The sequence below is a fragment of the Alnus glutinosa genome, chromosome 6 (assembly GCF_958979055.1).
Source record: "Alnus glutinosa chromosome 6, dhAlnGlut1.1, whole genome shotgun sequence".
NCBI lineage: Eukaryota > Viridiplantae > Streptophyta > Magnoliopsida > Fagales > Betulaceae > Alnus > Alnus glutinosa.
In genome coordinates this window covers 13,872,040-13,897,532 of record NC_084891.1, presented here as the reverse complement: position 1 = coordinate 13,897,532, position 25,493 = coordinate 13,872,040, and the positions used below count along the sequence as shown (strand labels likewise).

The 25,493-nt window shown below is 41.1% G+C and overlaps 1 protein-coding gene across 1 annotated transcript in view; it reads left to right on the top strand.

Annotated features, from left to right (window-relative positions):
- Window positions 1–25,493, top strand: part of LOC133870767 (TOM1-like protein 9) — a 29,561-nt gene that overhangs the window by 3,152 nt on the left and 916 nt on the right. Inside the window, exons 3-9 of the mRNA XM_062307973.1 lie at window positions 9,616–9,714; window positions 9,848–9,961; window positions 10,165–10,325; window positions 11,002–11,083; window positions 11,406–11,491; window positions 23,526–23,717; window positions 24,788–25,272. Coding sequence (XP_062163957.1) covers window positions 9,616–9,714; window positions 9,848–9,961; window positions 10,165–10,325; window positions 11,002–11,083; window positions 11,406–11,491; window positions 23,526–23,717; window positions 24,788–25,272 — 1,219 coding nt within the window. The remainder of the gene's footprint in view (window positions 1–9,615; window positions 9,715–9,847; window positions 9,962–10,164; window positions 10,326–11,001; window positions 11,084–11,405; window positions 11,492–23,525; window positions 23,718–24,787; window positions 25,273–25,493) is intronic.

Genomic DNA, 25,493 nt, shown 5'->3' with positions numbered 1-25,493 from the left:
GTTTGGAGGTTACAGCATTGGGAGCCACAGAAGGTGCGAGTCCAGCTTCGTCGGTTTTTGTTGGGGATTTCTTTTTTTGATAAGTAATATAAAATTCAATAAAAAGCACAGAGGGGCGCAACCCTAATACACGGGAAGTATACAAGAGAGCCCCTAAACGGGAGGAACATCTAATAAATTAAGAAAGTCCACAAAAGTAGAAACACCTAGGTGGCAAAGATGGGGTGCTATCCATAGATATAGCGTTTTAGCCCCCTAAACTACCACCCTTTCTCTGGATGGCCCCCCAAACTACCAATGCTTAGATTCTGGCCCCCCAAACTACCACTTTTTGATTTGTTGGCCCCATCCGTCCATTTATGCCGTTAATTCTGAACAGAATTTCGAAAATACCCCTCCTACACTTTGAAATTCTTACGGTTAAAGGATGGGTATTTTCGGGTTTTTGGTCAATTTCTGTTAGAATTAACGGCATAAATAGACGGATGGGGCCAAAAAATCAGAATATGGTAGTTTGGGGGGCCAGAATCTAAGTATTGGTAGTTTGGGGGGCCATCCGGAGAATGAGTGGTAGTTTGGGGGGCTAATATATATTTTTCCCAGGTGAGAGCCCTCGTTGGCGGCAGTTACAGGGACGGATCCATTTTTGTCTTCTTTCGGGGGTGAGTCGAGCAGTTCCCAGGTGTTTTCAGTGTATTCTAGCCGGAATCCAGCCTCTAAAGTATTTGGTTTCCCCCCTTCGTCGGCACCGGATCTGGGTTTTTCGACAGATCCTGCTCCTTTGGCTCCTGTCTTTAAGTTCACTCTATTAGGGACGCTTCAGATTCCTAAACCCTGTTCTGCCCCTCTGTCTTGCGCTGGAGCAGCTGTTTTGGGAGAGAAGCTGCGTTCTGCCCCTCCCGTGGTGGTTTCTAAGCCTTTTCAGTGTTACTACAGGAGGGCAAAAAAACTGAGGGAAGGTTTCTAAGCTTTTTCAGTGTTACTTTCTGATTCCCTAGAAGTTGCGATGATGTCTTTTGGCTACGCTGATAAGAGGGTTACGGTTGCAGAGCTGCTAGCGGAGAAGGTGGCAAAGCCTCCTGCAATGAAGAAAAAAAGACGCTCCTTTTTAGGAAGGGGTTTTTCAACCTTCTCTTGATAGTTTCAGTCCCTCTCGCATCGCTTCAGGAGGTCAACAATGGTGGGGTGGTAGGTCCTTCCTCCCCTTCGAGTGGTTGCTTAAATGGTTTCTCCCAATCCCGGAATTGGCTAGTTGGTTTTGATCATAACGGAGAGATTGTGGTGTTGGAGGAGGAAGAGGATGATTATTGGGATGGATTGTCCTTAGATTGGGCGATGGATGGGGATTTTGGGGAGGAGGCCATGGCTATTCGGGATGCCATGGAAGAGGAATTCCAGGTGATTGCGCGCCAGAAGTTTAAAGAAAAAGAGGAGCTTCTGAATTTGCATAGCTCCATCAATTACAACGACGCGAAAAATTCCTCTAGGCGTAGGAAAGGCAAGGCACACATGTTGTAGGCTTGTTGTGCCTTGGTGGGTAGTGGGTAGTCTTGTTCTTAGTTGGGTCCTTTTGTAGTTTGTTTTAGGTTTTTTTGTTTTCTGGGGCCTTGGTGTTGTGGGTTTTTGCGGGTAGCTTTGGTTGTTTTTGTGTATACTTTCTGTGTACTTAGGGGCGTCTTATGCTTTCTTTAATAAAGTTTTCTTACTTATATATATAAAAAAGAAGAAGATAGTGATTGTGATGTTAGAGCTGAAGAAGATAATGTTCCACTCTCTTTATGTACATGGAGAGTAGTATGGAATAGTTTGCTTGTTTATAATTTTATTGAGTTTTTGGAATTTTGTTCATCTTTTTCAATACTTTAGGGGTTTTCTTGTATTCTTTCTGTGTATTAGGAGTTCTCTTGTATAATTTTATAGAGAGTGACTGGGTTTATAAGAGATGGTCATGAGTGCTAAGTTATACATTGCTTACTTAGTAGGTGAAACTGAGTTTTATAAGTGATTATAGGAAAGCTTCAGATTGATTCGTCATTTTGAGATGATAGCATAGATGTGGCTAGCACTTTTTCTTGAGTTACGAATGGTATCAGAGTTACATAGTGATGCCATGTAGTACTGGAGGTCTGCATGATGTGGAGTATCCCACATAGAGTGGGTGATTCATAAAGATAATTATTAGTGCTAAGTCTCACATTGCTTAGTTACTAGGTGAAATTGAGCTTTATAAAGAATTTTAGAGAAGCTCCAATTTGATTAGTCATTTTGGGATAATAGCGTAGATGTGACCAACGCTTTTCTTTGAGTCGTTACATGAGGATATAGGATAATGTGCAATACAAGAGCGAGTACCTTTACACAAAGCAATAGGTAATGTATTAGAGGATATAGGAGCGGGATCCACAGACAGAGAAGAAACTGGTGGTGTTGAGGAGTGCATGTCCTTTCGACATCGACGAGTGTACACCTGAAAAGTAGGGGGTGAAGGAATGGATGTAGTAATAGAGATAGGAACAGGTAATGGGATATCATGGGGATCAAATGATGGACTCTTAGATTGAGTAGAAAAATACAGTTGAGTTTCAAAAAATGCAACATCAACAGACAAAATGTTTACTTAAGATAGGACTGTGACACTGATAACCTTTTTGAGTATGAGAATATCCAAGAAAGACACATTTATGAGTGTGTGGATCAAGCTTATCCGTACATGGACTAAGATTATCAACATTATAGACACATCCAAAAACTTGTGGGGTAAGAGAGAATAGACATTATTCTGGAAACAATACTTGATGGGGTGACTTGCCATCAAGAAGTTGAGTAGGCATGTAGTTGATTAAATATCACGTAGTTAAGACTGCACCACTCCAAAGAAGATTTAGGAATGTTCATTTGAAACTAAAGAGCACGAGTTGGTAATAGGTGATGATTTTTATGTTCAGCAACCCTATTTTGTTGAGGTGTATAAGCACATGATGATTGATGCATAATACCATGAGACGCAAAGAAATCAACAGATGTTGCAGAGAAGTATTTCTTTGCTTATTAGAATGCAAAATACATAAATGTAAACCAAGTTGTGTCTGAATTTCCATATAGAAGGACTTGAAAAGGGAAAACAATTCAGAACAATATGTTATTAAGAAGAAACCAGATTATTTGAGAACAATCATCAACAAAGGTAACAAAGTACCTGTAACCAAGATATGAACTATGAAGGAACTTTCTAAGGCAATCATCAACAAAGGTAACAAAGTACCTGTAACCAAGATATGAACTATGAAGGAACTTTCTAAGGACCCCAAATATCTGAATGAACTAACCTAAATGGTATAGACTCACGACTACTATCTCTAGAATAAGAGGAAGCATGATGATGCTTACTCAATTGACAAGTATCACAATCAACTACAATCTTATTATTTAAAGTAGGACTAATTGACGCAAGACACATACTGGTGGGTGACCAAGGTGGCAATGCCACTGGAACGGATGGAGACTGGAAGAAGAGTGGAACTCTTGAATTCTTGGTGTAACATTTATGTTGTAGAGGTCATTCACTTCATGACCTCCACCAATCATTTTCCTTATCTTTAGATCCTGAAAGACACAATAGTGAGCAAAAAAATGTAACAGAATAATTTAAGAGCTTTGTGAGTTTGTTGACTGAAACCAAATTAGTTGAAAATTTTGGAACAAATAAGATTGACGATAGGGAAACATTAGGTAAAACATTTGTTGTTCTTTTACCTTCGCTACCTACGGGTCCTCTTATTATGCTTCAAAGCTGTATCTGGCTTAAAGGTCAATTTGGCCAAATCCCTCTTGGTCCCTGTTGGCAATGTGGACAAGGTTGCTGAGTTGGCTGCTATCTTGGGCTGCGGGACTTCCTCTCTACCCGTGAAGTATCTTGGTATGCCGCTTGGGGCGTGTTACAAGGCTACGTCTATCTGGGATGATATTGTGGTTAAGATGGAGTGTTGCTTGGCCAGTTGGAAAACATTGTATTAATCCAGGGCGGCAGGGTTACCCTCATCAAGAGTACTCTCTCCAATCTCCCTACGTACTTCTTGTCTCTCTTTCTCATTCCTGTTCGTGTGGTCAATCGCATTAAGAAGCTCCAAAGAGACTTTCAATTGGGGGGGGGGGGATAGGCGATGAATTTAAAATATCACATGGTTAGATGGGACAAGGTATGCTCTCCGATCTCCAAGGGAGGGCTAGGGATCAGAAATTTGAGGGCTTTCAATCGCTTCCTGCTTAGCAAATGGCTATGGCGCTTTTGGGTCTGAGAGAGATGTGTGGTGGATTCTAAATACGGCAGCCTATGGGGCAGGTGGTGTCCTTTGGAGCCGACAGGTGCCTTTGGCTTGTGGGTGTGGAAGAAGATTAGAAAAGGTTGTGTTTCATTCTCTCGATTCACTAGATTTGTCGTGGGGAATGGCTCCAAGATCAGCTTTTGGCATGATTTGTTGTGTGGGGACACGGCTCTCAAAGAAGCTTTTCCAGCTTTATTTGGTATTGCCTGTGTAAAGGGTGCTGCTGTTGCGGATAATTTGGAGCATTTGGGCGACTCAATCTAGTGGAACGTGAGCTTCACTGGGGAGGCCCACGATTGCGAGGTAGATGTCTTTGTTTCTTTCTTCCAAGTGTTGCACTCGGTCAAAGTGAGCAGAGACAGTGAAGACAAGTTGTGGTGGGTCTCCTCCAAAAAATGAGTGTTCAAAGTCAAGTCTTTCTTTTACTCCTTAGCTAGCTCCGGTAGTAGCCTTTTTCCCTAGAAAAGTGTTTGGCGCACTCAAGCTCCATCAATGGCTACCTTCTTTGTGTGGACTGCGGCTCTTGGCAAGATTCTCATCCTGAACAATCTCAGGAAACGGCATGTTATCGTGATAAACAAATGCTATATGTGTAAGAAGACTGGGGAGTCTGTGGATCATCTCCTTCTCCACTGTGATGTGGCTTCTATTTTGTGGAGTTCCCTCTTCAGTCGTTTCGGGATGTCTTGGGTTATGCCTAGACGGTTATTGACTTGCTTGCATGTTGGTAGTCATTTGGAAGATCAAGGAGCACTACGGTTTGGAAAATGACACCTATTTGCCTCTTTTGGTGTCTATGGAGGGAAAGAAACAACAGGATCTTTGAGGACTTGGAAAGTACTTTGGAAGAGATTCTTTCCTCGTTCTATCATTCCTTATGTCTACCCTTTGTCCTTTTCTTTTCTTGACTTTCTCGCTCACTTTTCTCTTTGTAGTTAGGTGTTTTTCTTGTATACTCCAAGTGTACTAAGGGGCGCCTTACGCTTTTTTAAAAAGATTGGTTTCTTACTTATCAATAAAAAATAAAAATAAAAGAGCCATTAACAAGCCCAACAATTTTCTGGGAGGATCGGTTCCAAGAGGAGAAGATATTGGAATTACCTGTCATATGATCATTAGCTCCAGAATTAATAATCTATGAATTTGAAGAGGATGCGGTACCTGTTTTTGTAAGAGCCACAGTAATTAGAAAAAGAAAGAAAGAACCACAGTGGAGGAAGATGATGGCTGATTTTGGTGTTGACGAAAGAATTTGTCAATGTCCTCCTTTGTCAAGACAATAGGACACTGATGAGGCCTGTTGGTTTGAATGATCAGTAGAGGATACTTGATTGGCAGTAGGTTAGCATGTATGTCCTAGTAATAGTTGATTGATTTCCACAGACACCACAATTGGTACACACTGTCTGGAGCCCTGACCACGTCCGCCGTATCTTCCTCCTCTCTGCCATGGCCTCTACCACCCCTGCCACCACAATTACCATGACCACCACTACATCTAGACGAGACAGCAAGAGCTGCCTGTTCAGTAGAAGACCCGGTGTCAGATAATTTGGAGATGAAGGATGCTCAGAGCTACCTAAGATTTGGGACTGGATGAGTTCAGTTTCAGGTCAGAGAGCAGACAGAAACCGAATGACATGCATTTTATCACTCCGTTTTTCCATCTTTCTAATGTCTGGAGTAACGGGGGTACTGATTAAGTTCCTCACACATTCTGATCATCATAGAATAAGTTTCCTCTAAACTTTTATCATCCGGTTGTAGAAAGAAATACTCAGAAGTTTGATAGATTCTAGTTACATTGTTGACACCATAACATAAGTCAGCAGCAAGATCCCAAATCTCCTTAGCAGTCCGAGCAAAAATAAAATTAGAAGCTATCTGCTCATCCATACTATACCATAACAAGTCATTATTTGAGTTTCTTCTTACTCCCAAACAGTAAAAGCATTAGAGTGGAGGAAGGCAATCCGGCATTTAAATGACTGCCTTTTCCTTTTGCTTTCAGAAAAACCTCAACTGATCTAGCCCATTGAATGTAATTGCTTCCATTAACATAACAGCAAAAGGAAAGGAAATACACCAGAAAATAATAGCCAGCAACCAAGAGCTACGCCAGAAAATAATAACCAGCAACCAAAGCAACCAAACACCAAGTCTACAATGATATTAAAAAAAAAAACAGCTTCTTCAGGACCAATGAAAATCAACAATCAGCAGCAAGAGAAGTGAACGGTACCTTAAGTGATAGGAGTCAATGGAAATATTGCAGCAGTGAAGGAAAACAGTGTCGAGGTAACTGGAAAAGGCGTGAACAGAGACAAACTGGAAGGGAATTGACTGAGAAAAAAAAATCTGGGCGATACAGCTTCGTTAGCCTCCCGAAACACCCGTAGAAACTGCTGAACTGGCCAAAAACCTGCTGGAAATCACAGAACTGTCCGAAATACTACAACCTCAGACCCCGAACTGGCCGTAAAAGTTGCCAGAAATCATTGAATTGGCTGAAAAAGTTGCTGGAAACTGCCGAACCGGCCAAAAACGTTGCCGAAAACCAATGAATTGTACAAAAATGTCACCTGAAGTCTCAAACTGGCTGAGACGTCATCGGAAACCACCGAACCAGCTGAGACATCGTTGGAAACCATCGAAACAGCCGAGACATTGTTGGAAACCACCTAACCGGCTGAATCGACCAAGACGTCAAACGACTGAACCTGCCAAGATGTTGTCGGTTAGATGGTAAGAGTTTGACCTGATTAGATAATCCTAATGTTAGATAGGCTGAGCTGAACTAGGAGGCTCAAACAAAGAAAGACATTAACCACGAAGAATGGGCCATGCTTATCATGTAGATGGGCCGAGCTAAACGAGGAGGCCAAAAAGAGAAACAATGGACCAGATTCATAACATATATGGGCGGAGCTGAAGTAGGAGGTCCAGATGGATAGAAAAACTAAACTGAAGCGGGAATAGGGATATTCTTAATCAGAACTAGGATAATCACAAGCTTATAACCAAACAACCACCTTCTTCCCAACCGAATGCTTCCATCCTCTGCAAACTCCGGTGACCGCAACGATCATGAAGAGCTTAGCAATATCATCACAAGAAAAAAAAAAAAACCATAGACAAAACTGACGACAACTGGAAAGGGAGACACCGCTGGAATCACTAGAAACGAAGACACCATTACCAACCACGGTAGCAACTCACTGGAGAACACCACAAACATGACCAACTGCCACAACAGACAACCACAACCAACAACCACTGTAGTTGTGTTGCAGAGCTGCTGTCTAAATCACCATAAACCATCATACACTAGAACTTATCTGATAAAGACTAAGTCACTCAACTGAGACCATCAAATAGTCTTGTCTGGAAGCAGAGGGAACTGAAAGAACATTTGCTTCCGCAGTTGCTCACTTTGTCAAACACAGAGAGGTGAGAAGGAAGAAAGGAAGCGTGGGTGGATGAGAGTGAGGGCAAAAGGTGATCGTGTATGTGAGTAGAAAGGAAGAGGAACGAAGGTGAGGTTGAATGAGGGCAAAAAATAGTTGTTTTTTTTTTTTTTTGTTTTTGTTTTGTTTTTGTAAGAATGCTCTGATATCATGTTGAGAAAATAAATGGTGGGCTAATTTCTTATCAGATACCCACTCATTTATTTATTATTTATAGAGGAGATTACACTTGAAGATTAACACAATGTCTATCAACAAGATACAGTTTATCACAATTTCTAAACAAGATAGACTACTAAAACATTCAGATAAGATTAGATTACTATCCTAACACTGTTGTTAAATATGAACGGCAATGGATAGCATCCTTGGATATCTATAATCTTTGAGCATGATATCATTCATCTGGCTAAGTTTTATTAACGCTTCATCTACCTTTTAGAGGCATAGCTGACTTGTGCCATATAAATATATATCCAAATTAAAATGTTTCTGTTGATCTCTTTTGCTTATTTTATTGGGAGACGAATATTTGGCAGAGCTTGCAGTTATGCTATGTTCTTCATTGTTTTGCATCAGTTCTATATGGAAATTGAGAAGGGGTATATTCTCTTTTTGAGCCTACTCTGTGATGTTGTATGCCTGAGACTTTTAGATCTGGGAGCACTCTCTTAGGATTAGGGATAAAGAATGGCTACATCAGCCATGGAACCTCTTCTTGTATATGAAGAAAGAAGAAAACATTTTCATGTACAGATGCATGTGATTGGATTGGATTTTCATAAATTCAGTGATTTGTCTCTTAATCTGTTGAACCCAGTTATGGTGAAAACCTTTCTGAATCACAACTTGCATGTCTCACCTCTCAAGATTGTGTTACTTATTCCTTTGGCTAGTTAGCATCATATCTAGTGCTTTAATTGATCGTAGCGTGGTATGAGCTATTTGTTGCATATCAAGAAATAAAAACTGTTTTTTTTTTTTTTTGGAGAAATCTATCTAGTTGGTATGGTGCTGGATAAATATCAAGCTGAGATAGTCCGTGTGGTCTGCCCTCTTTTATGGTGTGTGTGTGTGTGTTTTTTTTATTTATTTATTTTTTTATTTCAATTGAGAAATGTGATGATTTCAAACAACAATAAGATATGCAAGTGTCTTTAGTTCTTTGGGGATTGGTAGATTTTGTTCAGCTGGGATCTGTAAGCAACTCTCAGGATGAGGAGAGAACTCAATTTTTGTTTGATCTATACAGTTCTGATGACATCTATTTTCCAGGTTTTTTCCTGTAAATCTTTTTTTTTTTTTTTTTTTCTTGAGAGAAAAAGTTTGTGTTTAGGATATAGGAGGAGGTAGCTGGCTTGGTAACGTTTGTTTTTGCAGTTTGCAAGTTTTTGTTGGTATTTGAAGTTTGAAGCATCATGTCTTTTATATGTCAAAAGTTAATATAGATGTAGATCTAGGACAAGATAGTGGAACAGAATTGATTAAATGGTAGTGGAAGGTTCGGGCTTTATCCCCAAGTGGATGAGCCAATATTTTTTTTTTCCTATTATGCTTAGTTCTCAAAGGGGAGAGGAATATTGAAAAAAAAGAAAAGAAAGTGCTTATGTTCAATGATGTCACCTTCAGAGGTAAGTTGATTTAAATTTATTTATAATGCCTGATGAGTTGATATGGTCTTTTGGGTCTGCATGAAATTCTACTTACAATCTCTTCGGTTGTTGGCATAAGGAATCAGTGATGTAGTTGTTATATCTTGTCATTTTAATGACTTTTTCTTACAAGGACTAAATTTGTTTTATTTTTGTCTGGTCGTTGTATTCTAGCTATTGGAGACGATCATAAAGAATTGTGGGGACATTGTGCATATGCATGTGGCAGAGAAGGATATTCTTCATGAGATGGTGAAGATAGTAAAGAAGAAGGCAAGAATGTTCCTAGAATATTATGATTGCAACCCAGCTTTGTATTTAATCTTGTTTGATATGGTTTATTCATAGTATTTCTGATACATATTGTAGCATGGTTTATTCATAGTATTTCTGATACATATTGTAGCCTGACTTTCATGTCAAAGAGAAGATATTGATCCTGATAGATACTTGGCAAGAAGCTTTTGGAGGACCAAGAGCAAGATACCCACAGTATTATGCTGCATACCAAGAATTGTTGGTTAGTTTACGTAGGATTTTCTGTTGAAGTATCTTTTCTGTTAGACGATACTTGGTTGATAAATTGTGAGATAAGTAACCCCTTTTATGCACCATTAAATTAGTATGACTTTGCCATTTCATTAATGTTACATTATCGTGGCGCTTATGATAATAATTAGGCCATCTTCACATTTTCTGAGTCAAAGCCCATAATTGTCTCAGCGTGCTGGAGCAGTGTTCCCTCAGAGATCTGAGATGTCTGCGCCTGTGTTCACACCTCCACAAACGCAACCCTTGACAGCTTATCCTCATAATCTACGCAATCTTGAAAATCAGCAAGAGACAGCCGAGTCATCTGCAGAGTCTGAGTTTCCAACCCTGAGGTACATCTGTAACTCCTTTTCTATTATCTATATGGAAACTAACCCGGCAATCATTTTGTTAATCAACATACACATTTGTCTGACTACTTAACTTGGTTCTTCTTTTTTAGTAGCCCATGATGGAAATACATCTGATTATGGGGGCAGTTATCCAATCTCATATAAATGTGCTCTACCTGTACCAGATTTTCATTGCCATCGTTGGATGAGACATGTCAAACTATATGCTTTTCTAATGCTTATATATCAAGTGTATTGTAGCCAGCATGTTCTTTTCCTTGATTTTTGGGGCAAGTGTTGTATCCTATCCTGTTCTGAAATTCAATATTATTGTTTGAGGAGCAATTGATGAAAAACTATGGTTCTTGGTTCCTTCTTCTTGTACTTGGTATGGTTACTAGTAAAAATCCTGCCACTACTCATTTAGTTCTCAAGCTTTTAGGGAGAGGGATTTAGTACCGGATTAACAGTGACTTGAAGTTGCATGATGTGGATGGTTTAAATTGGAAGAGAGCAGAGGGATGTTCCTTGGATCAGAGGATTTTTGAGTAGTCAATATTGGACTGAGCAGACATTACCAGTGCTGATGGTTGCATAACATTTTTATAAGTTCTTTTCTAGTCAGTTTTATTGACTGATGATTTTTTTTTTTTTCAATTGAATTTTCTTTTGCAAGCCTGTCAGAAATACAGAATGCACGAGGAATCATGGATGTCCTTGCAGAAATGCTAAGCGCATTAGAGCCAGGGAACAAAGAGGTATATTTGAAATGTGAAGAAAATTTAGAATTTATACTTTTAATAAGACCATTATCATGTGAACAATGCATCGGTAATATAGATGGTGAATAATTTTTTCAAATAAACTAATATTTTCATCAAAACTCTGCTATTTGGATGTTTGGGTCATAATCTATTTAATTTATGATGCCACACAAATTTTTGGTGTATATAAATTGCAAACAATTTCAATATTTAAAGTTTTTCTCTAGATTTATGAATCCTTGTCATTATTTTATTGCAATTCACAGTTCTCATAAATCTGTATTGCATGCTGGATAATCATTGATCCTATTCGCAGGGGCTTAGACAGGAGGTTGTTGTTGACTTGGTGGAACAGTGCCGTACATACAAGCAGAGAGTGGTGCACCTTGTTAACTCAACTTCGTAAGGCCTTGCTTCTTCACATGTTACTCGCTTTCATCATATTTGTAATGGTTGGGAAAAGCTGCCATTTATTCTGTGTTTGTTTTGACATAAAATAGTTTACGAGGGCAAATATTTTTGGGGAAAATCACTAATTTTCTATTGTTTGGTTGAGACCTTGAAAATAATATTCAAATGTTTTTCGTTGGTATGACTATGACAAGAAAACAATTGGAAACCACTCAAAATTGCTGGAGGGGTGGGGGGGGGGGGGGGGGGGGGGGGGGGTTGGTGGGGGTTGCAACACACGAGGGATAAAGGAAATCATGAGGGGTGGGGGGTGCAACAAAGGATGGGATAGTTGAGTTGCTTCATAAAGTTAATATAGATGAAGATGATATTACGCATCGCTCGAATAAGAAACATAAGGATACAAGAATTCCATAAAGTGAAAATCAAAGTAAACTAAGCGTCTCATAACAATTAAAAAGTTAATTGCACCACTTTTGCAATCATACCCTTAAACCTTAAAAAGTGTCAATTTAGTTTATCCATTTTTTATTTTTTTTCAATTTCACCTCTCTATTAGGATTTTTAATTAAATCCTGTCAAAATTTTCAAAATACCACTGTTTCTCTTTTGAAAAAAATAAAAACAAATAAAGATTCAAGCATGGGTATTTTTGCAAATTCCGTTAAATTTTGATCAATGCCTAAATTCTTGCAATTTTTTTTTTTTTTTTTTTTTCCCTTAAATGAGTATTTTAAGAATTTTGACACCCCTCCATTAGGATTTAACGGAAAATTCTAACGGAGGATTGAAATTGAAAAAAATTGAAAGATGGATACACTAAATTGACACTTTTTAAAGTTTAAGGGTATGACTGCAAAAGTGATGAAAGATAAGGCGTAGTAAGTGAAGTTTTCGCATAATTATAATAACATCCCATTAAAACTTAACCTTTACCTTAGTCTTAATATAGAATTCATGCTGGAACAAAACAAACTAATGTGCTACGTGCACTTATTCAAGTCCTTTTCTAGGTGAAGGCTTTTGACTCTAGTTTTCCTGGCTTGTAGAACCATCCACGGCATTATTTGGGTTGTTTTAAACATAAAATCAAAGATTGAGTCGAATCCTCATTAAGTAGTTAACGAAGTTAGAAACACTATTATTTTAAAAACATGAAAAATACAAGTCAACATATGTCAAAAAACTTTTTCCTTTAATCTCTTGAGGGGCCGTCACACAATCATGCCCCGTGTGTAAGGGTTGGCGATCACGAGGATCTTGGCTCCACTCTTGTGGCAACTGGTGGAGTCGCGTCTGGGATATGGACATCATTCGATAAACTATGGTACACTCGAGTGAGCCATTCGGCGGACCATACAAGATAGTTGCTCCCGCTCATTAGCTCTTGTATCATCGCACATTATTTCATGTGACCAAGGAAAACAATCTAAAACATTTCATGCATTCATACAACTATTTTTCCTTTTTTTTTTTTTTTTTTTTTTTTTTTTTTTTTTTTCTTTTCTCTCTTTTTTTTTTTTTCATTTACTTCTCATCAAGCATCATAACATATTCATAATATAGCGGAAGCATGCACATAAAATCATTTACATTTGAACCCTCTTTCAAACATATAGTTTAGGATACATTAAAGGGGACTACCAAAGAAAGGCTAACATTACATCATATACTTTGAAAACAATTTTAAGAAAAATAGGATATTGATTTTAAAGAAAGCAAAGGTATGATCACATCTACTTACCCCTTTCTTCGCTTCAAGAATTCAACACACTTCACTTAGAAACCTAAGCAAACATTCACGAACAATTATTGTATGTTAATGAACTCTGAACAGGCTCAAAGGAACCCAACACAAAGCGTAAATAGTTTACAAACTAACTCTCTTTCATGGATAAGTTTCCAAGGTATGCTTGAAGTTGTTTACCACTTTTTCCTTCTGATATTGTCCCTAGTTTTGACATAGCCAATGGAGGCCTTTTCTGATCTTCACTGTGTACGATAGTGAGGGTGGCTGATGAAGGTTTGTATCGGAGGTTAGTCAACGAAATTCTGTTTGTTTGTGTTATTTGGATTGAGAGATGGGTTATTTGGGATATTTTTATGTGGAATTTAAACCATTTGAGATTTTCTCTGACATTGGGATTGGTGGTGTTTGTTTAGCAGAGAGTAGGGGTATTTTCCGAGTGGTGGTCTTGGGTAGGCTGAGCGTGGTTTGGTTGACGAAGTCATTGGTGGAATTGATTAAAGGAAAAGACTTGAGAGATTTTTGTGGGGCCTTTTGAGTGGGAAATACGGTGTATGTTACGTAGTGACGTGAAAACAATCACGGAAGGTTCTTGGAGTTATCGAAATATGGTGGTGGAGGGTGGCATAGTTTTGCTATAGTTCCGGAGGGTAGAGATGGCAGTGGATGGGGTAATTGCTTATCTTTTTTTTTGATAAGTAATAATAGTCTTATTGAAAGCGTAAGGCGCCCCTTAGTACACTGGACGTATACAAAAGGAAACACCTAACTAGAAAGAGAAAAACGAACAAAAAAATCAGCATAGCTGACTGAAATAGGGTACAAAAAGGCCATCGACCAATTATACAAAGTAAGTAAAAAAGACTCTAACACCTCCTCCAGGGAACCCTCCAAGTTTTCAAAACACCTTCGATTCCTTTCTTTCCACACGCACCAAAAAATGCAAATAGGAACCATCTTCCAAATTGTAGCACTCAGAGGTCTCCCCGACTTCCACCAGCCTGCCAATAGGTCTATCACTCTTCTAGGCATTACCCAAGAAATGCCAAACCGAGAGAATATGTTATTCCACAGAGTTGACGCCACGTCGCAATGTAGAAGAATGTGATCCACAGATTCCCCGTCTCTCTTACATAAACAGCATCTGTCTACAATGATCAAATGCCTCTTCCTAAGATTATCCACAGTAAGGATCTTTCCTAGTGCAGCAGACCAAGTAAAAAAGGCTGCCCTTGGAGGTGCCTGAGTCCGCCACACACACTTCCAAGGGAACCAAGAATCACCAGAGCAAGTCAAAGATCTGAAAAAAGACTTGACCTTGAATAAACCTTTCTTGGAAGCCACCCACCAAAGTCTGTCTGCCCGATCTCTGTTCACTCTGGTTGCATGTAAAACCTGGAAAAAAGAAGCAAACACATCCACTTCCCAATCATGCGCCTCTCTGACAAAGCTCACGTTCCACTGAGTTGAACCGCCCAAAACTTCCACATTGTCTGCCACTGACGCATCCTTCACCCGAGCAATACCAAATAAATCAGGAAAGACTTCTTTCAAAACCGAGTCTCCGCACCACAAGTCATGCCAAAATCTAATTCTTTCCCCGTCCCCCACCTCAAATCTGGTAAAACCGGAGAATGTCTCCCACCCTTTCCTTATATTCTTCCACAACCCCACTCCAAAAGCCCCTACAAGCTCCCGGGAGCACCAACCACCCCACATGCTACCAAACTTGGAATCTATCACACCTCTCCACCAAGCATCTCTTTCCAACCCAAATCGCCATAACCATTTCCCTAACAAAGCTCGATTGAACATTACCAAATTTCTTATACCCAAACCTCCTTCTGAAATAGGAGTACAGACCTTCGCCCAATTCACCAAATGAAATTTAACCTCTTCACCCAACCCTCCCCATAGAAAGTCTCGATGCAATTTTTCGATCCGAGCCGCAACACTCCCCGGAATAGGGAATAAAGACATATAATAGGTAGGAAGATTGGAAAGGGTGCTCTTAATAAGAGTAACTCTGCCACCCTTGGAAAGATATAACCTTTTCCAACTAGCCAACCGCTTTTCTATCTTCTCAATAACTCCGTCCCATATACGTGTAGACTTATAGGAAGCCCCCAAAGGAAGACCGAGATACTTTGCTGGTAAGGAAACAACCTCACACCCTAGGATGTCTGCTAATCTTTCCCCTTGTTCAACATTCCCCACTGGAATTAAATTGGATTTTGCCAAATTGACCTTCAAACCCGAGATTGCTTCAAACAAAAGAAAAAGACTCCGCAGATTCTGTAACTGAGATGTGCGAGCACTGCAGAAAATCAATGTGTCATCGGCAAACAAAAGATGTGAGATAGAAACATTACCCACTAAGAATCCTTCCAATAAACCCCCACTGACCGCCTGTGTAATCATACGGCTCAAAGCCTCCATAACAAATACAAACAGCAGGGGTGACAAGGGGTCCCCTTGCCTCAAGCCTCGAGAACTACTGAAAAAACCATTAGGAGAGCCATTGACTAGAACCGAAAACCGCGCAGAAGAAATGCATCGAGCTATCCATGAACACCATTTTCCCCCGAAGCCACATCGCCTCAACATATACAAAAGAAAATTCCAATTAACATGGTCATAAGCTTTCTCCAAGTCCATTTTACAAATGACACCTGGTTCCCCTGATCTTACACGGCTGTCAATGCATTCGTTGGCAATAAGGACTGGATCAAGAATCTGTCTCCCTTTGATGAATGCACTCTGGGATTTGGAGATAACCTTCTCCAAGACCCCTTTCAGTCGGTTTGCCAACACTTTGGCAATGATCTTGTAGATGCCTCCCACAAGACTGATAGGTCGGAAGTCTTTGAGAGAGTTAGCTCCAGGAATCTTTGGAATGAGAGAAATAAACGATGTATTCAGACTCTTCTCAAACGCACCTCTCTCATGAAAGTCAGAAAAAACCTCCATAATGTCTGGACTCAATACTTCCCAGCAAGCTTGGAAGAAAGCCATGGAAAAACCATCAGGACCTGGTGCCTTGTCTCCCTTCAATGCGAACACTACCTTCCTAACCTCCTCCTCCTCAAAAGGTCTTTCCAGCCAGCTAGCCTCTGATTCCAAGATAGTGTCAAAGGATAGATCATCCAACGAAGGCCTCCAACTGTACTTCTCAGAAAAGAGAGTATGATAATAGTGAACCGCGTGATCGCCTATCTCTGTCTGATTAGAAGAGAGTGAATCACCAATCATTAAAGAATCAATAGAATTGTATCTTCTGTTTGAGTTGGCTATAGAATGGAAATATTTAGTACATTTGTCCCCTTCCTTTAACCACGTTACCCTCGACTTTTGCCTCCAACTAATCTCTTCCAACAGAGAAACCCTCTCTAATTCGCTGACAATCTCTGACTTTTTTAGTTGCTCCTCCTCGCCCAAAGCCCTACTACCTTCAATAGAATCAAAGGCCTGAAGCTCTTCAAATAGCTTTCTCTTATTTCTCTCCACGTTACCAAAGACTTCTTCATTCCAAATCTTCAAATGTTGCTTCAGAGCCTTAAACTTGCAAGCTATAACGAAACTGGGAGTACCTTGAAACGAATAGGAATCCCACCACTGTTTCACCAAACCCACGAACCCATCCGCCTTAAGCCACATATTTTCGAATTTGAATGGCCTTTTTCTCCTAGTAGTGTCGCTGCAATCAAGAAGAATTGGAAAATGATCAGAATAAAGGCGGGGAAGTCTCTTCTGTGATCTCACAGAAAACCTAGATTCCCAATCAGGGGAAACAAGAAAACGGTCAATCCTTGACCAAGTGGGAGGGTCGCCAGAGAGCGACCAAGTGAAAGAGCCTCCAGCGAGAGGGAAGTCCATCAAGCCCTGATCATAGATAAAGTCACCAAAATCCCTCATGCCAGACACACTGCCTTCTCCAGAACGTTCACTAGAAAACCGAGTAATATTAAAATCCCCCCCTATACACCAAGGCAAGATCCACCAATTGAGCATCCCAGCTAGCTCATCCCAGAGCCTCCTCCTATCAATATAGTGATTCGGGCCATACACCCCCGCAAAAGCCCACTCAAATCCGTCTGCAATATTCCTAAAAGAAACTGCAAGCGTGAACTCCCCCAAGCATACATCGACCTTCTCCACCACCCTCTTATCCCACATGATCAAGATACCCCCTGAAGCCCCACAAGAGTCCAAGCTGCACCAATCCACATAATTACTTCCCCATATGCTACGCACAAAGTTTCTCGATGGACTATGAACTTTGGTCTCTTGAAAGCACAAGATATCCACCTTCCATTCTCTGAGCAAGTTGCTAATCCTTAGGCGTTTACGCCTATTGTTCAACCCCCTCACATTCCAAGATAGAATCTTGGGCTTCATGGCACAACAATGAGACCCCTAGCCCTCCTTTTCCCACGATTAGAGCCAGAGCTCTTAGTATCGTAATTTACAGAACTCACCAAATTCTTGACCTCCCTCTTGCCCTTTGAGCTTCCATCTCCATTGCGACGATCTCCTTCGATGCAAGTCAACAATGCCAACAATTGCAACTTGTGTCCCATATACGTCATCTTCACAATGGGATAAATATCATTCGCACGCTGAAGAACCCAGTCCGAATACCCCTCTCCCTCCACAACTGGAGAGTAAGCGTTGAGAGGGGACACCCTACTCGTACCCGCCTCTCCTCCCTTCTCACCCTCCTGGAATACCACCATTTCTGAATCCCCTTTGGAATTGCTGCTGGAACCCGAGACCTCCCCCATATTTTGTATCCATTTTTCCCCCAACGGTATCTGCCAAGGAGCTAACCCTGTCGATATCCTTGGCACCCATGCATCAACCGGCGACTGCACCTGCACCATGGACCCCTTTTCCAACTCTGAAACGTTTTCTGGTGCCTCAACTAGCAGCAGACTATCCGGAAGAGACCCCTGAAAATGCTCACACATTTCCGGCCTAGGACTTATTTCTGCACTCTCCAAAGCTTCCACAAGAGCTACTGTCTCGCCCTTGCTCCTTTCCAACCCCGAGCTGTTGGGAGACACGACCACCGGTGGAGAAACGGGTAGCTTGCCAACATGACCAAACAGCAGTTCCGGAACTGAATCCGAAGAGGATGCCTTCAGAGGGGGAAGGACTGAACTTTCCGATGCTTGGGGCTGAATACAGTCCCTATCAGCTTGTGATTGAGAGCCGTCACCTTTTGCCGGCGGTAGCGTCTCCGGCGTCGAAGAGGATGCGCCGGGATCCCCTGAAACCAAAGGGGCCTGGTTAGAGGACAGGCCCGCGCGTTCCTTGGCTTTGAAAACGAAGTTGGGCCTGTTGACCTGGTTTGCCATGGGAGCCTTCCCTTTCATTTTCCTGTTTTTGGGCCATGTTCCTCGTAAACCCATGGCATTCCTGACAGTGGGCCGAAACCCGGAAGCCATTGGCCCACTATCCACAACTCCACCCTCTATCTTGGCAAGATCCGCCAGACAAAGACCAATTTCTTGTTGCAGCCTCTGCAAAGTGGTCCTGATTTTGACTAGTTCAGGACTGACGCCAGAGTGGATTTTGCGTGTTGCAGGAGCCTCGGTAACAGGAGCTGTGCCAGTCTGCTTTACTAGGTAGTGTGCATCAGGGTTCAGAACCGTTGGGACTTTGGACCTTTGGATCGTTCTCTGAACGTCCGAATTCTCAAGGACCGATGGTCCATGCAAAGTTCTCTTCAATATCGCCTTGCCGGACGCCGGATCATTAACCAGAATTTGAGGGACGACAGTGGTTTTGGCCTCACCCACCGGGATGTTTTCCAACCTACAAGGCAACGGATCTATCTTCCCTGAGCACACGCCCGTATCTATCTCCACGTGTGGCCCTGTGTTCTTCAAAACTTCCGCAAAACTCCTCCTTCCCCTCATTGCCTGAGACTGAACCTCAGGCCGAACGTCCACTCTGCTTCCTCCGTATCTAAGAAACTCATTGGCACAGTGTAGAGCCGAGCCAAATAAGTCCCAACCCTCTCCGCCTCTTCCCTCTGGAATTAGCACCACTCCGCTTTTCCTACTTCCGGCATATTCCTCCACCAGCAGAAAGCTGCCGTGTCTGTTGAAGCATCTCTGAGCAATGACACGAGGAAGTCCATAGGAAGCTTGATTCCAAAAAACCCGAGAGTCTTCCACAGTCACTAGTTCCTCAAAAATGCGTACTAACCACCCAATCTCATCTCTCTCCAGAAAAATTGACCTTAACCTCCCTCTGCATTTTTCTCGGAATCGAACCCCAGTCTCTCCCCCAGCTACCACCAACTCAAAATCCTTTGACTCCACCGACCATCTTCTTGAACACGACATTATGATCTTACACTAACTTTTTTCCCATACATATAACATATTAAGCACATTTCGACATAATTCCAAAACCAATAATTCCACATCTTCAAAAAGTCTTGCATTTCTCTCACGCCAAAGACCCTACATAACACACAAGGGAACCTGCTTCCAAATTTGCATAACTTGACCACGACCCAGCAAAGTGCCCCAACCACTCAACAAATCCAGCACTCTTCTTGGCATCAAATGAGTTGTTTGGAGAAATATTATGAGAAGAGAGGTGCAGGTGGGAACAGAATTGAGGAGAAGTCTGGAGAGGTGCCAGTGTTGCCGTGGACTGTGGAACATGGATGGCGGTCGTATGCCGAGGTGCTGGAAAGGAAAGGCCAGTCCCATATGATAGAGAGGCTTCAAGTAGGGCACTATGGGCATTTCCAAAAAACAAATAGTGAAGAATATGTAAAGTCTTGGAAGGGAGGAGGCACAATTTCCTGCCAGAGATTATGCAGTGCAAGCTGGAGCTGTTGTTTCGAAGAAAACTGTTGTGGAAGGTGCTTTTAAGTATTCAGTCTTTGAAGAATATATTCTTGTTGCTTAAAAAGGAAGCTGATAGATAGATGGCTGGGTATTTTAGAAATGGGCTTTCACTTAAATGGGGCTGGGGATATAGAAGGCCAGTGGCAAAAATGGTAAAGGAGTTAAAAAGGAAAGGTTGTGGCTGAGTTGTCTAGAGGTGAAGAAGGTTTAGAGATGGGCCAAAATGAGTTTGGGCCTCATACAACTAAAGAAACGGGCTCGAGTGGTTTGTTAGGGAAGAAACATGTAGAAGCCCAAGTATCTAATGTGAAGACGGTTGAGCATGTGTTAAGCCTAATTGTGTATAGTCGTCGGACACCTCTTCATAGACGATCCAATGGAGAACAAAGATGGCGGAGCTTGGTTCTACGACGGGGACATACCGGAACTTGGCGATGAAAACAGCGAAGGTTGTTTTTGCAACAGATGGCGCCGATGTAGCCTTTGGGCGTACGGGAGGTCCTATTGACGACATGGCATCAAGTGTTCCTCCATTGGCTCCGAGTTTGAAGATCAATACGGTTGAAGAAATCAATGGGTCTTTGTCAGATAATGCCGTAGGGCACAAAATGAGTGGAGTTGGGAGTAGTAACGCTGGGGAGTCATCTTCTAGGGGTTTGGCCGTGAGTGAGGGAGATGATGCGGGAGGGGATTGAGGGAGGTTGTGTTACAGGGGAGTGGCTTGGGAAGGGGTCTGGGACAATTCAATGCAAAGAATGGGATGTGTGTGAATGGGTTGTTGGAAATGGGGATATTTTTGGGGAGTGTCTCTGAGCAGAGGGTGGTATCTGAGTTGGGTAACCATATATTGTATCATTGGGTAGATGGACAACAAATTTATGGGACTTCACTGGCATTTGTGGAGAATGGGGAGGGAATAGGGGGCTTTGAGGGTAGTAAGGGTAGCTTTTGTGGGGATGTGGTTGATCTTGCTTTGGTCGTGGTGACATGTACAAAAGAAGTAGGGGGAGTGAGATGCTGGATATTCATCCACTTGTTGTAATTTCGGAAAAAGGAGGGTGGGTCTTATTCAGCGTCCTCAAATTGGGCGGTGGAGAGGTAAAAAGTTTTAGTCATGTAGTTTGGCTTGTCATGTGAAGGTTTTAAGTATCAACTATTCACTGCGATTGAAGTTAGTTGAAGTCATAGTGGGGTGAGTAGTGTTCCATATTTGAGTGGGAAATTTGTAATAGAGGAAATCGTGAATTAAAGAGATTGGTACCTTCATTGAATTATGATGTTAAGGGAGGCCAGTCTCAGAGAGTGATAGGCAAGGGGGGAGGGTTGTCAAATGTTCTTTATGAAACCTAAGATTGTATCATGGAATGTAAGAGGCCTGAATGATAACGAGAGAAAGATGGAGATTAGAGGGCTTTTAAGGGAGTGGAAAGTTGATATTGTGTGTTTGTAAGAGACAAAAATGGAGGTTTTTTATTTCTAGGGAGGTAGTTTGTAGTTTATGGGGTTGTAATCATGTGGGTTGGTTGTATTTGGGGTCGAGAGGGGCGTCATGAGGTATTATGTTAATGTGGGATATGCGAGTGGTTGAGGAGATTGAGGAATGTGTGGGTAGGTTTGTGGTAGCGTGATCTTTTAGATGCATTATTCAGAATTGTGAATGGGCATTTGCGGGTGTTTATGGACCAAATGATGATGTGGAAAGAAGATGTCTTTGGGATGAGTTGGTTGGATTAATGAGTTGGTGGGAGATGCCGTGGTGTATTGGGGAGAATATTAGTGTAGTCCGGTATCCTTGTGAGGCGACTCGAGGCAGACACAAGCAATGGGGGAATTTTCAAAATTCATTTTTGAGCAGGGACTTGTGGATATTTCGTTGGTGGGGTGGAGTTTCACGTGGTCTAATAATCGAGATGCTGTTGCAAGCTCTAGAATTATCAGGGTTTTCCTAGTTATGTGTTGGCACAGAAATTGAAACATTGAAATCTGATTAGGAGAAATGGAATGAGGTCTTTAGTAATGTAGGGAAGCGGAAAATGGTCGAGGATCTTTGTGAGTTGAATTTGAATGCAGAGGGAAGATTATTAACTGAAGATGAAAAATTGTAGGAAGAAGATTTTTCTAGAGAGTTGGAGAAAAGTATCTTTCTTGAAGAAGTGAGTTGGAGACAGAAGCCAAGGGCCCTTTGGTTGAGAGAGGGAGACAATATTACTAAATTTTTCCATCGTTTGGCAAATTCAAAAGGAATAATTTGGAGTCCCTAGTGGTATTAGGAATATCACGATTGATTCAGTAGTAATAAAGGAACATATTATGAACTTTTATAAACAGTTGTATTCTGAACAATATATGTGGAGACCAAAGGTGGATGTTCTCTCATTCCTTTCCATTAAAGGGAGGGGGGGGGGGGGGGGGGGGGGGGGGGGGAGGAGTGAAGTGTTGGAGGTGGTGAGAAATTTCAATGGAGATAAGGCGCTGTGACCTGACGGGTTTTCTATGGCTTTTTTCTAAAAATGTTGGGAGTTATTAAAAGAGGACATTATGGCAGTGGTCAAGAATTTCCATAGCCATGGGAAGTTCGTGAAGATTTTCAAAGCTACTTTTGTATCTCTTATTTCTAAGAAAGCTGGGGTGGTGGAAATTAAGGATTTCTTAGCTTGAAGAGAGAGTGAGAGCTCAGTTTTTTTTTTTTTTTTTTTTTTTTTTTTTTTTAAAAAAAAAAAAACTGACGTGGGGTGTATTTTGAGGCTGTAAACTGACGGCTGAAACAATCTTTTTGAGCTAGGATTGCAAGAAAATAACGTAGGGTTATTTGGAGGCTGAAAACAAGCAGCTGTTTAGGGTGAAAGTAGGATTTTTATAGGTTGAAATTTGGAGACTGATTAGGGTTTCCACCTGGTTGTGGAGGCTGATTAGGGTTTGTTTTAAAAACAAAACTTTCCTTTTTGGAGAAAAATACAGCTGGCCAGATTCTGTTAGGTTTCAGACTCGACAATTATTGACTTTTTTGTCCTTTATAAGTCTTTTTCAGCCCTCTAATATACCCCTCTATTAAACCCACGAAATTAAAAGAGAAAATTAAGTAAACAAGTACCACACAACAAATTAAAAAACTAAAACAACAACATAATAAAATTATCCTAAGGGGTCTAGGGTGTTACACTCTCTCTCTCTCTCACCCCCCCCCCCCCCAAGCATGCGTGCACATGCACAAACATACACACACATTGGTTCCGTGTATGTGGGATGTTGTTTGTGTCCAGCTTGAGGGAGTCTTTCAGAATGACATTAACTGTGAAAAGTTCTTTCATTAGTGAGAAAATCCCACAACCCTCTGAAATGTTATTAGATCATGTAAAAGACTTTAAACATTGTCATCAAAATCATAATATTCATCCATCTCTTTCAGGGACGAGTCACTGCTATGCCAAGGATTAGCACTGAATGATGACTTGCAGCGTTTACTGGCCAGGCATGAAGCCATTGCTTCTGGAACACCTGTTCCTGCAGAGAAACCCAAGCCTGAACCAGTTGGAGCACTTGTTGATGTTGATGGTCCTCTAGTTGTTACTGGAGATAATAGCAAAAAACCTGATGGGAGGTAATACGGCTTTCTTCAATGCTTCACATTTACTTCCATATTTATGATAGTATGGTGACTTAATCCACTGGCATGTCATGTAATTATTGGGATTGACCTAATAAAAAATCATTTTTTATTGCATCAATTAGAGAAAGTTGTAATAAGAAATTGTGTAATTATATATCTACTTCTGGTTTCTTCTGGTCTGATCCTGCTAGGTTTAATTACTTCGGCTTTCATTAAAAATTGAAGTTCTAAATCCAGCATTATGATAGATGTGAATCTTGTCCTGTCATCTTTGTCATTGTTTGTAATGGGAGTGTGTTGCTTATTTTTATTATATAAATATTAAAATATATAATGGGTCTCATTTGGCCTTTTAGCCTTCCGTAGCCTTTTTGTTTCCCTCATTTGGTTTTCTTTTATAATCTTCTTACTTCAAATTGAGCTAAGGTCTTAAGGAATTTTTAATAAAGCTCATCAACCAAGGATTTATGGAAGGTACATTCTTGCAAGTGGTTGATTCATTGATTGAAATTTTTTGGTCATTGCACTTGGTAGAGTTTTTGCTTTAAAGACTCCCTTTCTTTGGGTTGCTGCCTCAGATTTTAGTATTTCGAACTTTCATGTTTTCTTAGATCTCTTCTCCACTACTAGCTAGGTTTCTCTCTTGTATACTCCCTGTGTTCTTGGGTTGTGCCTTTGCGCCTTTGAGTGGATTTTAAGTTTTGTGCATGTGCGCGTGGCAAATATGGTTCTTCCTGTATTGAAATTGATTGAATTTGTTAAAAATATTGATAGGACTTCAAATGGAATTTTTCTCGAAGCTTTAAATTTTATATGACGAAATTTTTGTCATTGTACTAAACGAAAATAATATTTAGCCAATAGTTCTTGGATTTAAGGGCATCGTCTTTCTTCCCCTCACCCCGCCCCCCAGCGCCGCTACATAAACAAAAAGTGGAGGGCATCGCCTTTCTTCCCCTCCACGGGTTTTATTTCCCTCCTACAAAAAAGTGTTGATAAAATCTAAAACGTTAATTAGATACCTTCTGGTTATTTGAGCTGTAAGAGGACTTTTTCTGCAGATCCACCTCAAGTGCAGGGTCACAGCCACTGAACCAGTTACTGCTTCCTGCACCTCCTGCAACTAATGCTGCAACTCCTTCAGTAAGGATTGATCCCAAAATGGACCTGCTGAGCGGTGATGACTATAGCTCACCAAAGGCCGAAACGTCACTGGCTCTTGTTCCTGTGGGAGGACAAATACCGACCAGTCCTGTATCTCAGCAGAACGCCCTTGTTCTTTTTGACATGTTTTCAGATACCAACACTGCTCCGAATTCTGTCAATACTCAAGCTGCCAATCTGGCTGGACAAAGCAATATTTTGGCTCCGCAAATTGAACAGCCGCAGAATTTTCAATCTCCCAAAGGTGGATTTTACTCAAATGGAAATGCCCCAAATGTTGGATCGCCACAGTATGAGCAGCCAATGTACGTGCAAGGTGCTGGTTCTGCCTGGAATGGCCAAATTGCCCAGCAGCAGCAGCAGCTACCTTCGTCTGTCTATGGTGCACTTCTCACTTAAATCTGTGCTTTATACTAGAATTTGTAATGCTTTTGACACAGATCCTTTGCAGCCACGTTTCTCCTATCTGTAAGTAGAAACACCCTTGGCATGCGACATCACTATTTTCTTAAAAATTGTTCATTAATTAATAATGAACAGCAGCCTTCTATTTTATATTTTCACCAAATAATCTGCAGTAATAATCTGGGCTCTAAATGTCTG